At 35.9% G+C, this 18,120-nt stretch overlaps 1 protein-coding gene across 6 annotated transcripts in view; it reads right to left on the bottom strand.

Annotated features, from left to right (window-relative positions):
- The window catches only part of Nipped-A (Transcription-associated protein Nipped-A), a 494,348-nt gene that overhangs the window by 257,592 nt on the left and 218,636 nt on the right, over nucleotides 1–18,120 (bottom strand). For all 6 annotated transcript variants that reach the window (XM_069825168.1, XM_069825181.1, XM_069825178.1 and 3 more), the window contains exons 26-27: nucleotides 9,502–9,685; nucleotides 6,206–6,438 (exon numbers count right to left, since the gene is read on the bottom strand). In XM_069825168.1, coding sequence (XP_069681269.1) covers nucleotides 6,206–6,438; nucleotides 9,502–9,685 — 417 coding nt within the window. The remainder of the gene's footprint in view (nucleotides 1–6,205; nucleotides 6,439–9,501; nucleotides 9,686–18,120) is intronic.

Genomic DNA, 18,120 nt, shown 5'->3' with positions numbered 1-18,120 from the left:
ATTTCCTAATTCCTCTATGGCGGTCCGATAAAAAGAAGGTAATGTTCATTTTTTCTTTTAGGCAATCTAGAACTTTTTCGCATGCTGCTTCACCTACAATTAGACCTTTTTGCAGAACTACGTAGTCTATAATCTTATTTGAATCGAGGTCCATTACACTGTAAGTCACATATTTTGCACTGTAACTTGGTGAGTCAAATTGGCCATCACCGCGTTTCGCACGTTTTTATCTTTTAGGGAATTGATAAGTTGTTCATGAATCTGAAAATAAGTACATCTGACTGTTGGTTCTACGAATTTTGAAATTATTTTATAAAATGTTGTCTTGCCGATGAAACATAGTTGTAAAGTTTTTGAAAATTATTCAAACAATTTGTATCTTATATCGCACAAGTATAACACAGAACTCACTGCTATCCTTCACCTCTGTTCGGACTTCCACTCCCAATTACGGGCATTTTGGCACACTGCATTAACTTTCAGCAATGGTTCTATTGTTTCTACCAAATATTTGTAAAAGAGGAATGACAAAAATTACAGAAGAAAAACAAAATTTGTAACGCTGACCAGGAAAAAAAAAAAACTTTTTGATTTCCTATTTACTTTCTGTTTCATGTGCAGCGCCCTTGGAACCTGATGAATTAGAATATGAAGTTTCTTCTTCTATTTGAAATTATGTCTCTAAGTCAGTTTCTGCTCCCCCACATCTGATTCACCCACACATTTCTTAGCGTCTCGCACCCTATCTCACACTGCACAGCTTTGTTTATATTAGGTTCCTGTGAATTTTCAGCCTCATCAAGAACTACACACACGTCAATATTTTCAGCTATAGGTGCATCACTGCAACTTGCTATTGCTTCTTTGACGACCTTCTTTCATTTATAAGCAGAGGAGCGCATAGATCAGAATTGTCTTGGGGAGATTCTCCTTTCAAAAATAGGAAAGGGACAGAAGTTTTCTTAATTTTCATAGGAGTTCTATTGTCTTTCATTAAACGTCTTTTTAGTAAAGACGATTCTTCAAAATCAGTTTCACGGAAATGACTGGAACACACAACAGTAGTTTTCGATAGTGTAAAACCCATTCTATTGATTTTCTTCACCCATGTTTTAAATCTTTGCAGTAACTTTTCTCTGTTCGGAAATACATGAAATGATACACCTTCTTCATGTTCTGTTTTTGTTGTTCCCTCTGAACACGAAAAATCACAACACCACGGCATTTTAAACTGTATTATGATACAATTTCTTCTGTTTAGTGTACTGTAGTTCAAAATCGTTCATATAAAAGAAAATACGTCTACATAAAACCACAACATTGGTATGTGCCAGTTTTATAATTAAATGAAAAGCAAAACATGACTTCACACAATCATAACTAAGTCCGAAATTCTGTTCATGTTTACTACGGCGAGAGAAGATTATTTATTTTAATACAAAGCGCTGCGCTGCACTCGCCAATGTTCTCGGTCTACTACGCAATGACACCAGTTCAGTGGCTGTGAAGTCATAAGTATTTGTGCGGAGTCAGTAACTCAAGAACCATGCCTCGCAATGACATGAGGCAAATTACATTCTACTTAGATTGAAAAACGTGTTTGATTAAAGCCAACTTAATTTTATCGCGGACTGCTCCTTTAACATTAAAATTAAGAGAATATTATCCTTTCTCCAAAGGTAGGAAAAATATATATACGAAAAATCTTTTCTTGGAAACAAACAATAGTTTGTTCTTTAATAAAAAAATAGGGGCTTTTAGAATATTATTTAAATTATCTTTTGATTCGAGCTTAAATATCGCGTTTCTTACAATGCCAGGTTGCAATCTCAGTTGCATGCACTACCCGTACTTATATTCTGATGTTCTGTAAATTGCAATGCAACATTCCACTCTATAAACATCTATGACCGATATTGGGAAGCACATGCAAAACTCTCTTCCAAAAGGTTTTTTTGTTACTTATTACTGTTATTATTTCAAATCTTTGTTTGTGTACACACTGTATGTATTGTATGATTTACGAAAATGGCCAATGGCATTAGATACAAAAAAAAAAAAACTTATTGCCACTTGCATAGCATACTTGTACATTTTCTGCTATAGTCTTCTTCAAAAACAAATACAGAACTAAACCTAGCATTGAGGAAGACTTGTGACTTAAGAGTATCTACAATTGAGCCAGATTTCGCAAAGCATCAATCATCTCCTTGGTAACTTACTTTATGGCAAGTCAAGAAGGCTGTTGTAATTTTTAACGTCAACTATCCCACTGATAACCTTATGGTACATCTAAATTGCTGGTTTCATTTTTCACAGCAAAGACATGATATAACGTAAAATAACTTTGTACTTATGTGTTTCAGATTATAGAGAAATTGAAATTGATTATTGAAATTTAATATCACTGTCAATTTATTAAGGATGTTTAATTCATAGATTAAAAGCATATCTAAGTACTCACGATTAGTAAATTTTGGCATTGTTCTTAATTGACTTCACCTTTAGAATTCTACGAACAGACTAGCATAAGACTTGCTACTGCTGAGATACAATGCAAGAATGCAGATAAACAGTATACACTTGTCAAGCAACCCTTAAGCGATGCCAGATTTTCCTGAAGTTTCTATTCACATTGTAAATGCGTTTTTAATCAATTCATTTTGTATGTTATTACACAAATGAAGCTTTTTTTGAACAATTGACAAAGGAATATTTTTCGGCATGCTCTTCACGTTGATATCTTACAACTCATACATCTCAATACTCAACAGTTTTACCATAAATGGGATTTAAACTTCAGACACAAATTATTATTATTTTTTTTCGGTTAAACCATTATTCAAATACCAAAATGACATTTGACTTTTCAATTACTTACAACCTACACAGTCTGTTCTTAAAATTAATGTATGCAAATCTAATCTTTCAGGTAAAGCTTCCTGTAAAGCAGATTTGAATAATTTCAAGGGAAAAATTGTTCCGGGGTCAGGTATCGATCCCGGGACCTCTGGTTGAACGTACCAGCGCTCTGCCAACTGAGTTACCCGGGAACTCCAACCAGCACCGTCTCAACTTTTCCCTTTATATCCACACAACTTGCGTGGGCTGACGAAACGCCAGAGACCCACATCGAGTGCACACAAACTCTGTGTGACTTGAAATTGTGGTTTTCTGTTAACGTACACAGTGACGTATATATTATGCAAATCTAATCTTTCAGGTAAAGCTTCCTGTAAAGCAGATTTGAATAATTTCAAGGGAAAAATTGTTCTGGGGCTGGCTATCGATCCCAGGACCTCTGGTTGAACGTACCAGCGCTCTGCCAACTGAGCTACCTGGGAACTCTACCCGACACCATCTCAACTTTTCCCTTTATATCCACACAACTCGCGTGGGCTGACAAAACGCCAGAGACCCACATCGAGTGCACACAAACTCTGTGTGACTTGAAATTGTGGTTTTCTATTAACGTACACAGTGACGTATATATTATGCAAATCTAATCTTTCAGGTAAAGCTTCCTGTAAAGCAAATTTGAATAATTTCAAGGGTATCGATCCCGGGACCTCTGGTTGAACGTACCAGCGCTCTGCCAACTGAGCTACCCGGGAACTCTACCCGAGACCGTCTCAACTTTTCCCTTTATATCCACACAACTCGCGTGGGCTGATGAAATGCCAGAGACTGAACATGGTGTTCATTATCTTAAACTAGTTTTAACAGTACAAAGTCAACTAGCCTCATTCCATTTTCATTATGAGTTGGTTCTCCATCAGTTGACAGGCATTTTCCATCAGTATCAAATGAACTAGAAACACCATGAGCTCAAGTAGGATCCACAAAGCTGTTTATAACTACACATGCCGGCAAAGAGGCTGAAGATCTGTGGGTAGATATGCAAACTGCTGACAAAAATTTTATATAAGACCAATAGACCTTATGGTCTATACTTGTCAGAATGATGATGATGATGATGATGATGATGATGATGATGATGATAAAGAAGATGAAGCTGACAACGATGACACTGTATACTGTAGGTAAGTAAGTAAATATTGCTGTTTTTTTCTGTAAGTTACTGTATATGAATAAGAATACTGCAAAGGAATGATATAAACAAAAATCTTCAATTTAGCATGTTTAATTGCAATGTATGAGTATGATATATGCCTAGTAAAAAAAAATAAATAAATCTGAGGCATGACAGTCCAAGAAGAATCATGGCCGACCAGAGCTGTTGGCCTCACATCCGCATGCCTCAGCAGAAGTGAACGATCATCCAATCAGAATGGAGGTATTGTATTGTTAGCACAATGCTGGCTCATAGAACCAGATTTCACTACCTATCATAGCACCCCAAATTCATCACGATGATGGGTGGGCACTGTCCCATACACTGGCCGAAATTTCATGAGAAAATTCCTTGTTCATGAGGACTTGAATCAGAATGCATTCAGCAATGCGAATCCTAGGCATGATGCCTTAGACCATAATGCTACGGTATGGGACATGGTATAGTAAGTTCTGTAAATATGGTTGGTTTCCAATGGCTCATATTTGGGGACTAACCCATTTTATGGCTTGCCTCCCAATAAAGATCACTTAGACTTTTTTTTTTATAGTTGAAGTACTTTTGTAAGTTTGGTACAGCTCAGCATGTGATCCTTGTTCATTTTTGTGCCTTGTAGTCTGCATTCTTCTGTTTTTAAGATTTTTATTTTGCACAGATGAACAGCTAGGCACTTATGATCTGAGTTTGGTTTAAACATAGCAACAGCTTCTTTTATTGGTTCTCTAAATATGTGCTGGTATCTTAACTCTACGTCACCTCTTTCTGTATGTATAGCTTAGACAGCATTTATGTTACTTCTTGTTCTATTCTCTAATCAGTACAGTTTTGCAAATAACTCGTGTATCTCTCAGTTTTTATATAAACTCTAAACCAAACATATTTGGAGACATGATCCATACTGTTTCTATTGCTTTTAAGTTAGAAAAAAAAATTGAAGAAGAATGACAATAAGAGACGATTTTGATTAAGTTGTCATTCTGTGTCATTAAAAGAACTCCGAAGTTATTTTTCGAGTAAAAAAGTATGTGCAGACTTTCCAAATGAATCGGCTTTCACAGACTGAATACGAGTACAAATGGAATCTATCCAGTAATTCAGGAGAAAAACATACAGACGCAAACAAGAGACATCAACAAGTCAGCAAGCATGTCTTTATAATGAGACAGTAATAGTATATAGTGCATTCAATAGTAAAATGTGTGAAGAATCTTTTGAGGAGAGAAGAAATTATTCTGATTACTACATTTATTGGGCGAGTGAGTAGTATAGAAACCACTATGTAACATTCTGACATGTGACTTCTCAAAATGCTTATACAGAAACATTTACAACCGGTGAATAAATTATTATGATCATTATGAATTTTAAATCTTTTGTACATATTGTGACTAAATATATTGCTGGACATTTACGTATATATAACCCTATTACTTATTTTCATACAAATGAAAAGTACAGGGGAAAAACCTGATTCATAACTCAAGTTTTACTATTTTTACAGGAGAGCAAGTTAAAAGTTTCAAAACCCATCACAGTCTGTTGTCTTTGGGTTATCATTCTTCATATTTCTTTGGACTGATGAGCTTGTTATTTTGTATAATTAAACTTCAAAAATGCACACTACAAGAGCTATTACATCTAAAACAGAAAATCGATAATTTTGGGCTTAACATGTTTTTCTCCTGTGCTCTTCAAATGTTGGTATCTTATGAATATAATACGTGTTACTCAGTCTATATGCCAAGTTTCATGACCAAGTTCCATTCAACACCAATCAACTTTTTGAAATCCCAATTATTATTCTAATAATCAAGCTTTAAAAAAATTAAGGTATTATATTGTTTGCCTTGTCATCTACGTCACAAGTTTGTCCATTTTGACTTCAACATCACTATGCAAACAGTTTCTGAAGAAATCTTCCTAGTAATATTAAAAGTATTTTACTTGAAAAAGAAATAAATGCACTTTCATATTACATGAGTGATGTAGTAATTTTAGAAAAGAGTTATTTTGCTTTTCACATACAAATATTTCGAATTTATAAAAGTTATAGAGTTGTTATTGTTTTGGGAGTGTACAAAGCCGTGTATCAGAATTAATGAGTACTTTGCAGAATGTTATTTGCTGTACCTTTATGTTGTTGTCATGCAGGAACAGATCTATGGTCTCTTGAGGAAAGCGTAGTAGGAACTTGATGAGGGGCTCCCTGAAGGGAGAGCTTGCCTCAATGAGCAAACTTTTCTCTGTTTGCAGCACTAGTCTACACAAGACATCAATGAATTTTGGTGTTGCAGCAGGAATCTGGTGGAAAATGCCGATTATAGTTGCTATCTTCTGCTCATTCTCCCCATTCTTTGAAACACCTATAACAAATCAAATAGTTAATACGGTGGTTTTTCATCTCATTTCATTTATTGTGTTCCATAAATCTTACATCAGCTTTGTAGCTTTGAGATGAGGAACAAGTCAAAAGTTACACAAAATTATACAATACACAGTAAGCAGATTAATTCAATTTACAAGCATAAACAATTTAGCAGTTTGGTAGACGGTATGAGTGTGGAAAAATTTTGTTAATTCTGTTTTGACTTTTTTCTTTAAGCTTGTCAAAGTTTTAAGATAATTAGGCAGTGCACTGAAGACCGTAATACATGAATAGCAAATTCCTTTTTATAACAGCTGAGACTAACAAAGGGTAGATGGAGATCTGATTTGTGTCTTTCATTAAAATTATGAATGTTCTGATTATTACTAAAAATATCTTCGTTGTTAACATAAAACATCATCAGGAAGATAGGTCAATATTTCTAAATTTTGGAAATCTTTTACCTGATGGCCTCCTATGCACACCTGTCATCATTCTTAGTGGTAGATATTACCCCTGTATATATATATATATATATATATATATATATATATATATATATATATATATATATATATATATATATAAACAAATTAATTAAACTAATGGACTTTCAAGGCAACCACTTTTAACAGTTTCACTATGCTGCCATCTAGTGACTGTAAAAGAAGTCATGTTATAAACCTTATGGAATGCATAGAGCAACACTGTACTTCCATCTACCAGTTGTTACCAAAAAAAAATGCCTTTTCGACAGTGAAGGCTTTGGAGGTTGTTCCCATTTTATGTTGCCATTTCATAACATAGGAATGGCTAATCTGATATACAGGGTGTTTAAAAAATACGGGGCATAATTTCAGGTATGTATTTCCCACATGTAGACAATCAAAATAGTTCATTACAACATATGTCCGGAAATGCTTCATTTCCGAGTTATGGCCTTCACCGGAATGTTTTTCTTTCCGCAGGTCGTAGTCATTACAGAAGATGTTCAAAATCTCCACCTCCTGCTTGAATACAGACCTCACATCGATGTCTCATTGACCTGCAAACACGATCCCAAACTCCAGGAGTATTGCGTATGTCCTCAGAACATGCCACAATTCGATTCCGAAGGGATTCCAAATCAGGCACCGGAGACGAATAAACCAATGATTTTAAATGCCCCACAAGTAGAAATCGAGAGGGTTCAGATCAGGTGAGCGTGGAGGCCAAGCAATTGGGCCACCTCTACCTATCCATCGATCAGGAAACCTTCGATCCAAGTACCGGCGAGCCGTACGACTGAAGTGTGCAGGAGCGCCATCATGCAAGAAGTGAATGTGTTGACGATTGATCAGTGGAGTGTCTTCTAAAACATGAGGTATGGTGTTTTCCAGGAAGTTTGTGTACACCTGCCCCGTAGGTCTGTTTACAAGTACATGGGGTCCAACTAATCGATCACCAATGATACCGGCCCTCATGTTGAGGGAGAACCGCACCTGGTGATGAGATGGAACAGTTGCACGTGGGTTTTCATACGCCCATACATGCTGATTGTGGAAATTTGTTATGCCATCTCGTGTGAACTGTGCTTCATCTGTAAATAATACTAAGGCAGGAAAGTTCGGATTTACACCACATTGCTGCAAGAACCACTGACAGAACCTAACTCGTGCAGGGTAATCTGCTGATGACAGAGCCTGTACACGTTGCAAATGATAAGGATACAATTGATACTCTTTCAACAGTCTCCAGACAGTCGTATGAGGAACACTGACTTGCAACACTACCCTTCGTGTGCTGATAGAAGGAGTCATGTTCACAGCCTCCAGAATCTCCTCCTGTACTTCTGGAGTTGTAGATCTTGGTCGTTCCCTTCCCAAACCAGGAGAGTTAAATTTTCCATACTCGCACAGACGGTAATGGAGACGTACAAATGTCTTCCGATCTGGACATTGTCGCTGTGGTTACCTCTCCTGGTACAAACGACGAGCCAGCGCAGCATTGCCGTCCGCCTTACCATACATGAAGTGTATCTATGCCAGCTCTTGATTTGAATACATGTCACACAGTCTAATGACTACACAACACTGAATGTAACCTTCGCCTCGGAATGAACTGTCAGAGTGCCCTCTTAATGTCTCCTTTGACGGCAATGACCTGCGGAAAGAAAAACGTTCCAGTGAATTTCAATGTTGTGAAGGCCATAACTCGGAAATAAAGCATTTCCGGACACATGTTGTAATGAACTATTTTGATTGTCTACATGTGGGAAATACATAGCTGAAATTATGCCCCGTATTTTTTAAACACCCTGTATATGTGATCAGGGCTATTACTAAAGTGGTGATTACGAAAACTAAAACTGCATGTAATTTTGTAATCTTTAACAACAAAATTGCTAAGAACAGACACTCCAACACGCAGACTAAACAGTGGGGGGGGGGGGAATTTAAATATAGCTCAGAAGGTTATTTTTCAATTACTGCCATTGTCACATTTTGCACAAATTTACAGCAATTGAAATGGTTTCACGAAATTCTCTTTTGAATGGCAAATCACCATTGCTTCTTCGTTTCAAAATTAAGTGCTAAGTAACTGGGGCATGCAAAGAATGAAGAAACAAGAGTAGCACAGTATGTTTCATGTAGTTTTATTAGGAACCGAATTTAATTCATTGATTTATTTCTTGGATCTGTTCTGGTAACGTACTTTCATATAACACCAACAACACTTACCCTAAATGCAGTGACAATGCAATGGCATTCATTTATGTGAAATCTTCCTTGATTTATTTTCATCTAGTCTCTGTATTTACTAGTACAATGCAATACTATTCTTGCCTGCTTAACTCGTGAGTTTAAAGAAATGTGTACTGTAATATTGGGAAGGGGGGAAGGAAACTTTCAGTAGTACCCTCAAACAAAAAGCACATCTTGTTCATTGTAGAAGATATGGAAGAAAAAAAATCTTACAAACGCACCTGATAAAAATAAAGATTTACACTGCATAAAGACAAAGTTTTAAAATTTACAACGTTACACAAATATGATGCAAAGATAATTAAGAGTTGACTCACTTTTATGAGCTACAATAGCAACTTCTAAGAGCTTTTTAAGATGTTGTAACAGTTGTTCACAAAGTTTCTCATTAAAGCTTGATGGAAACAACTGTGTTAGGTATGAGAGACGTTTAGCTCCATTGAGACTCAGGTTACGGTAGTCTCCCAATGTCATTAATAATGGACGCATAACAGAGTGCACCTGCAACAAAGAAATTTCAGTTGTGAAGAGTGTGATGATCATATGGAGTTCTTAAGTTTTTTTTTTCCTTCCTTGCATTTTCAGAAAAAAAATTCTGACAATGTGCTTAATAATTTCAGAACCATATTTGTTATATGAGAAGTGCTCCTAAGTCCCAAAAAATTAGTGTATATCTTTGTAGGGATCTTTAGACAAATTCCCTTGAAAGAGGAATTTTATTTTACTTATTATAAAAGAAAGGAAAAGAAGAATAAGAGTAAAAAGAAAACGAATATAACGAAAATATAAATGAATAAAAAAGATAGAGAGAGAGGAAGTGTATGTGTTTTTTTATTATTATTATTCATCCACATGCTTCAATACTCCATGGTAATAATACATGTTCTAATATTTGCATTATTTACACACATCCATTCTAAGTCTTAACAACTATTCCATTAGATATGGTATTTACAACAAATTGAAGGTTATTTAGGTAATAAACAGTATGAAAGCTGATATTGTTGGACCATCGGATCTGTGCCCCTGTAAGATATGCGAACTGAACCCTAATTCCCTATAAGCCTCGGTAATTCATTTCTTTCCCTGCATTCCTAACTCTCTCCCTTTCTTCCCTCCATCACTAACAATTTTTAGCCTTCTTGCGGGACAGTTTATTTGCACTTGCGTCCAGTGTTATCAACTCAACATGAATACTGCAGCACAGAGTGGTGAAACAAATATTATTAAGTAATAGATTTTGTGAAGAAGAGAAACAAACAGGTCAATTTAAATCACACAGGTCAATATCTGTTTCCTATAAATCAGGCAACAAAAAAAGCAGCAGCGATCATATGCGAGGCTTATTTTATTTTAATTGATTACATATTAAAATTATGTACTTAACTAATACTAATATAATACAACATTTTTATGTAATTTATATAGGCAGGTCAGAGCGCCTAAAAAAGAAAATCAGGAGAGAGGGAGTCGGTGCAGGAAATGAAATATTATTAAGCAAGTAATAGTATTTTGCGAAGAAGAGAAACAAACACGTCAATATCTGTTTCCTATAAATCAGGCAACGAAAAAAGCAGCAGCGATCATAAGCGAGGCTTATTTTATTTTAATTGATTACATATTAAAATTACTTACTTAACTAATACTTTTGTTGACGTCGTACAAAATTTTGTCGAATATCCTTTTGAGAAGATTAACTCCATATGTAGATGAAATTGAAGGGTTGATAGGAAAAACAACCCATGTCAGTTTTAGCCGAAAATGAGATATTGGTACTAATGGAAAGCTAAAATCATGTGGCGTCTGTGTATGCTTAAAATACAAGCAATATATTTATAAAGCATTGGGGTATTTATACCTATATTTTAAGTTTCTTATCCTTTTTACATAACGAGATATAATGTTTTTTTCGCTCCCCTGAAAAAAGTGTTTTTTTTGACATGGGTTGTTTTTCCTATCAACCCTTCAATTATTGGGGATCATCAGTGTGGTTTTAGGCGTAATAGATCGACTATTGATTAGATTTTTTGCATTCGACAGATATTGGAGAAAAATGGGAGTATAAGGGTACAGTACATCAGTTATTCATAGATTTCAAAAAGGTGTATGACTCGGTTAAGAGAGAAGTTTTATATAATATTGCTATTGAATTTGGTATTCCCAAGAAACTAGTCCAATTAATTAAAATGTGTCTTAGTGAAACTTACAGCAGAATCCGTATAGGCCAGTTTATATCTGATGCTTTTCCAATTCACTGCGGGCTAAAGCAGGGAGATGCACTATCACCTTTACTTTTCAACTTCGCTCTAGAATATGCCATTAGGAAAGTTCAGGATAATAGACAGGGTTTGGAGTTGAATGGGTTACATCAGCTTCTTGTCTATGCGGATGACGTGAATATGCTAGGGGAAAATCCACAAACGATTTGGGAAAACGCGGAAATTCTAGTTGAAGCAAATAAAGCGATAGTGTTGGAAGTAAATCCCGAAAAGACTAAATATATGATTATGTCTCGTGACCAGAATATTGTACGAAATGGAACTATAAAAATTGGAGATTTATCTTTCGAAGAGTTGGAAAAATTCAAATATCTTGGCGCAACAGTAACAAATATAAATGACATTCGGGAGGAAATTAAACGCAGAATAAATATGGGAAATGCGTGTTATTATTCGGTTGAGAAGCTTTTGTCATCTAGTCTTCTGTCAAAAAATCTGAAAGTTAGAATTTATAAAACAGTTATATTACCGGTTGTTCTGTATGGTTGTGAAACTTGGACTCTCACTTTGAGAGAGGAACAGAGATTAAGGGTGTTTGAGAATAAGGTTCTTAGGAAAATATTTGGGGCTAAGAGGGATGAAGTTACAGGAGAATGGAGAGTTACACAACGCAGAGCTGCACGCATTGTATTCTTCACCTGACATAATTAGGAACATAAAATCCAGATGTTTGAGATGGGCAGGACATGTAGCACGTATGGGCGAATCCAGAAATGCATATAGAGTGTTAGTTGGGAGGCCGGAGGGAAAAAGACTTTGGGGAGGCCGAGACGTAGGTGGGAAAATAATATTAAAATGGATTTGAGGGAGGTGGGATATGATGGTAGAGACTGAATTAATCTTGCTCAGGATAGGGACCAATGGCAGGCTTATGTGAGGGCGGCAATGAACCTCCGGGTTCCTTAAAAGCCAGTAAGTAAGTAAGTAACTAATACTAATATAATACAACATTTTTATGTAATTTAAATAGGCAGGTCAGAGTGCCTAAAAAAGAAAATCAGGAGAGAGGGAGTCGGTGCAGGAAATGAAAAGCTAGAATCACCAGGGAAGAACAGACCAAGGGAACCTTTAATTCTTGTAGATGATATGGACAATGTATTTTAAGAAGAAAAATACAAGAATTTATTACCATGCAGAAAGAAGTTCCGACATTGAAGAAATTATTGAATGTTGCGAGAGAAGCAATAAATTTCCAAGGTGGGAGAGAAACGCTACGGAAAGTGATTCGAGACATGGGATTTAGGTTTAAAAAATGTAAAAATACAAGATGGATTTTGATTGAAAGAAATGATATTGTAGCATGTAGGGCCAGTTATTTAAGAAAAATTGCGAAATATCGCAAAGAAGGAAAGTATATTATGTATTTAGACGAAACATGGATACATCCACATTATACTATCAAAAAATGCTGGCAAAGCAACAATGTCTCTGGCTTTATGTCTTACGACAATGCTGCTGAACGGCTGATAATCACTCATGCTGGAGGCAATGAAGGTTTTATTGATGGCGTGCTACTCATTTTCAAGTCAAAAAGTAAAAGAGGTGATTATCACGACGAAATGAACAGTACCAACTTTCAGAAGTGGCTCCTGGAGAAACTGATAAAATTTACCTCCAACTGCACTGTGGTGATGGACAATGCAAAATATCACATAGATCAAGAAAATAAGTCACTGTGTAGTGCAAACAAGAAGGCAGAAATTCAACAATGGCTGTGAATGAATGATATAACCTTTCAGGAAGATATGACAAAAGCAAAATTGTTGGAAATTGTGAAAAGGAATAAACCTGAGCCGACTTATATAGCTGACCACCTCCTTCATGAACATGGTCATACAGTGTTGCGATTGCCACCACATCATTGCGACCTTAGTCCTACTGAGTATGTGTGGGGTTTGGTAAAACAAAAAGTTGCAAGTAAAAACATAAAATCTAGTTTAAGCCAGATGCTATTTCCTCAATAACGAGTGATGTATGGAAAAAAGAGTGTGAACATGTACAGAAGCTAGAGGTAGAATACAGAGAGAAGAACGGATTAACAGAAGAGGAAGTGGCTAGATTTGTTATCAATTTGGGTGAAGACAGTGCAGCAGCAGCAGCAATAGTAGTGACTCAGATTCAGATATGTCCGGGTTATGCCTCTGTAATTTCATGCATAATACAAGTCTTGGTTTTTGTAAATATGTAAATTATTTTCATAAGCATAAATTAGAACTCCTGCACTTTATCAGTATGTTATGTTATATAGTATGTAAATATGTAAATAAGATCATAGCATGTAGTAACTTCGCCATAGCCGGTCCCTAGCCTGGATGAGAAAGAATGACGGTACATGACTATGTGTTCATTCATTCCTACAATTTTATAATTTTATTAGAACTTCAAGATCATATTCCAAACCTAACAAAATAAGATAATGAGGTGAAGGAGAAGTATTTATGACGAACACATTTCTCTTTAAAAACTAAATAGATTCCCTTCACGTAATTTCCATTTAACCAACAAATATCCACTGTGATCATATCATCAGGACGAATAGAAAAAATAGTGTACGCACTCTGTGAGTTTACACGGATCCGCTGCAACGTGGCGCTGCTACCGCCATGAGCATGACTTGGAAGAAGTTCACAGTACTTGTTACGCCAAATGTAGTCCTTTTAAAAGCACATTTCTTCCATTTAACCCAGCTATTCATAACTTAAGAAATACCTTTACAGTCCCTTATTCATAATTAATAGTCTTCTATTAGGTAATACTGTTATGAACGTTCGAAACAGAAAATGCAATGGGATCTGAAACGTTGTGAAAGCAATTATAAGTTCAGTATTTAAATAATCTTTTTGTAACAAGTTACAAATTCAGGGACAGAAAAAAACCTATAAAATGTTAGTAAATAAAGAGTTGAATGATATTTCACTTGCCTATAAATGAATTAAATTACTCATCATGATTGTTGCCTGCTACCTTTGAGAGTTTGCGAGATGACTTGACGGATTTACGAGATTGTAATTATCTTCGGATTTTCTTTGTCCTGAAGAAGAATCGGCACTTTAAGTAGTGGTAGACTAATTTAGGAATAATATCCATGATGTGTTCTCCGCAACCAGGGGCGTATTTAGACCTAGGCAGACTAGGCAGGTGCCTAGAGCAGCATATTTGGGGGGACGGTTTTTAAGCTATTACTACTGCTAATTTTTTAAAATTTTATTCATAACTCTTCAAGAGAGTAGGCCTACATGAACTCAAACGCACATTGAAAGGGATATGTATAACATTGGAAACAATCGGTTCGAATTTAATCAACAGTCTGCCAAGGAAAAAAGGACAGTTTTTTTAATAATAGTGTCACAATGTGATCATAGCACTTTTTTTTTTTAATGTTATGCCCTCTCATCATGAGAGTCTCATAAGATAACATTAAAGAACTTACTGGTATTATATTACAGTACATTAGGAAGGCAAATCTCGTTGCTCGATTATAAGCTTTGTGATAAGTGACGCCACTAACTCTGTCATAAGAGTATAACACTCAATAATGTTCATTCAGACTTAAATTCAAAGAAAATACCGCCAGCCATTGTAGCAGTAGGATGCTTGGCAGTTCAGTTTAATTTGAAATGGTAAAGAATGCAGTTGTTTTCTACTTAGGTGATTTACATTTCAATATTCATTATAACCGCATCAAGAAATCTGATTAGTGTAATATGTAGCTAATCAGCGATGTATGCAATGGAGGAGGAAAGAAACTGGTCACCAGGCCACCTGGACAGCGTCATTAAACCTACTTAAATTAAATTATGAATAAGTAATAATTAACCTTACATTATTAATAAGCAATATTCAAGAGACATGACACTGTTTGACGGAAGTTTGGCAACATCCCTATTAGGCAAGGTTCGAGGCCTGCTGTTTGATGTGGTGGGTGGAAAGCATGTGGAATGGAGTGAGCAGAGGCTGAAGGTGCACAGATCTGGTGGTCCGACAATATCTACATGATTTTAAAGTTCATAGTTTATAGTCTGCCATTTTCTTCGTCTATTAATATTGTCTATATCATTTTCTTGCATTGAGTTTTCAACTTTTCACACTCGTATATTAAGTGTCCTACTGTTTGCAGGCCTTGAGTAGATATACGTTGGTTCATCCAAGAGGTTAAATCTCGAAACCTATGGAGGTAAGCTCTTGTCTTTCCATGTCATGTTACCATGGTTGTGAATTCTGGTATAGGTAGGATTTTAAAGGAGCAGTCCACGATAAAATTAAGTTGGCTTTAATCAAACGCGTTTTTCAATCTAAGTAGAATGTAATTTGCCTCATGTCAATGTGACGCTTAGTTCTTGAGTTACTGACTCCGCACAAATACTTATGACGTCACAGCCACTGAACTGGTGTGATTGCGTAATAGACCGAGAACATCGGCGAGTGCAGCGCAGCACTTTGTATTAAAATAAATAATCTTCTCTTGCTGTAGTAAACGTGAACAGAATTTCGGATTTAGTTATGATTGTGTGAAGTCATTTTTGCTTTTCACTTAATCATAAAACCAGCACATACCAATGTTGTGGTTTTATGTAGACGTATTTTCTTTTATACGAACGATTTTGAACTACAGTACACTAAACAGAAGAAATTGTATCGTAATACAATTCAAAATGCCACGGTGTTGTGATTTTTCGTGTTCTGAGGGAATAACAAAAACAGAACATGAAGAAGGGGTATCATTTCATGTATTTCCGAACAGAGAAAAGTTACTGCAAAGATTTAAAACATGGGTGAAGAAAATCAATAGAATGGGTTTTACACTATCGAAAACTACTGTTGTGTGTTCCAGTCATTTCCGTGAAACTGATTTTGAAGAATCGTCTTTACTAAAAAGACGTTTAATGAAAGACAATAGAACTCCTATGAAAATTAAGAAAACTTCTGTCCCTTTCCTATTTTTGAAAGGAGAATCTCCCCAAGACAATTCTGATCTATGCGCTCCTCTGCTTATAAATGAAAGAAGGTCGTCAAAGAAGCAATAGCAAGTTGCAGTGATGCACCTATAGCTGAAAATATTGAAGTGTGTGTAGTTCTTGATGAGGCTGAAAATTCACAGGAACCTAATATAAACAAAGCTGTGCAGTGTGAGATAGGGTGCGAGATGCTAAGAAATGTGTGGGTGAATCAGATGTGGGGGAGCAGAAACTGACTTAGAGACATATTTTCAAATAGAAGAAGAAACTTCATATTCTAATTCATCAGGTTCCGAGGACGCTGCACATGAAACAGAAAGTAAATAGGGAGTAACAAAATGTTTTTTTTTTTTAATTCTGGTCAGCGTTACAAATTTTGTTTTTCTTCTGTAATATTTGTCATTCCTCTTTTACAAATATTTGGTAGAAACAATAGGACCATTGCTGAAAGTTAATGCAGTGTGCCAAAATGCCCGTAATTGGGAATGGAAGTCCGAACAGAGGTGAAGCATAGCAGTGAGTTCTGCGTTATACTTGTGCGATATAAGATACAAATTGTTTGAAAAATTTTCAAACACTTTTCAACTATGTTTCATCGGCAAGACAACATTTTATAAAATAATTTCAAAATTCGTAGAACCAACAGTCAGATGTACTTATTTTCAGATTCATGAACAACTTATCAATTCCCTAAAAGATAAAAACGTGTGAATCGCGGTGATGGCCAATTTGACTCACTTAGTTACAGTGTAAAATATGTGACTTAGAGTGTAATGGACCTCGATTGAGATAAGATTATAGACTTCGTAGTTCTGCAAAAAGGTCTAATTGTAGGCGAAGCAGCATGCGAAAAAGTTCTAGATTGCCTAAAAGAAAAAATGAACATTACCTTCTTTCTATCGGACCGCCATAGAGGAATTAGGAAATTGGTAAGGACCAAATATGAATGGATGGGCTATCAATTTGACATTTGGCACTTGGCAAAAAGCTTAAAGCCGCCGCACAAATGTGGAAAGAGAGCATCATAAATCACCTATGTGGTCTTGTGCTACATGTGAAGTGATTCTGACAACTTAGAAGACAGATTCATTTCTGTATTAAATCATGTTTGTAATATACACGAATGGGGAGAAACAGAGACATAATAAAAAATGTACACACATTCACCCATACAATAGTGAGAGGGATTGATCGAACCTGGATCCAGCGATTACAATGCTCTGAAAAAAGTTGTATGTAACCCTGCCCTTTTAAGAGACCTAAATCAGAGTAATCAATTTTGTCACACCAGCAAATTTGAATCATACCATAGCGAGAGATTGCTTTACACTCCTACGAAAAAACACTTTCTATATGGTGGAATGGTAACAAGAACTAGGATTGCAATAATGGACCATAATTACAACGTGAAAAGAGATATAACTGGCTCCAGACTCCAGTACTCTAAAGCCACTAAACGATGGGTGGAAGACAAAACATACAGCTGGAAGAAAAATGCGTGGAGAGAAGATACTATACAGAAAAATGTCTTGGAAGGAGTTCTGGTTATCAACTGCCGCAATTCGATGATCCACATGTTTTAGAGGTTCCCCCAAACATAGCTTCATGCCTAAACTGTGTGACTCAACAACTATGACGCAATAGAATAATATAAACCATGTACTAATTTATTGTTGACGTGAGATAAACACGTATTTGCAGT

This window comes from Periplaneta americana, chromosome 1 (assembly GCF_040183065.1).
Source record: "Periplaneta americana isolate PAMFEO1 chromosome 1, P.americana_PAMFEO1_priV1, whole genome shotgun sequence".
Taxonomy (NCBI): Eukaryota; Metazoa; Arthropoda; class Insecta; order Blattodea; family Blattidae; genus Periplaneta; species Periplaneta americana.
The sequence above is the reverse complement of the archived record's forward strand: the minus strand, read 5'-3'. Positions and strand labels throughout refer to the sequence as shown.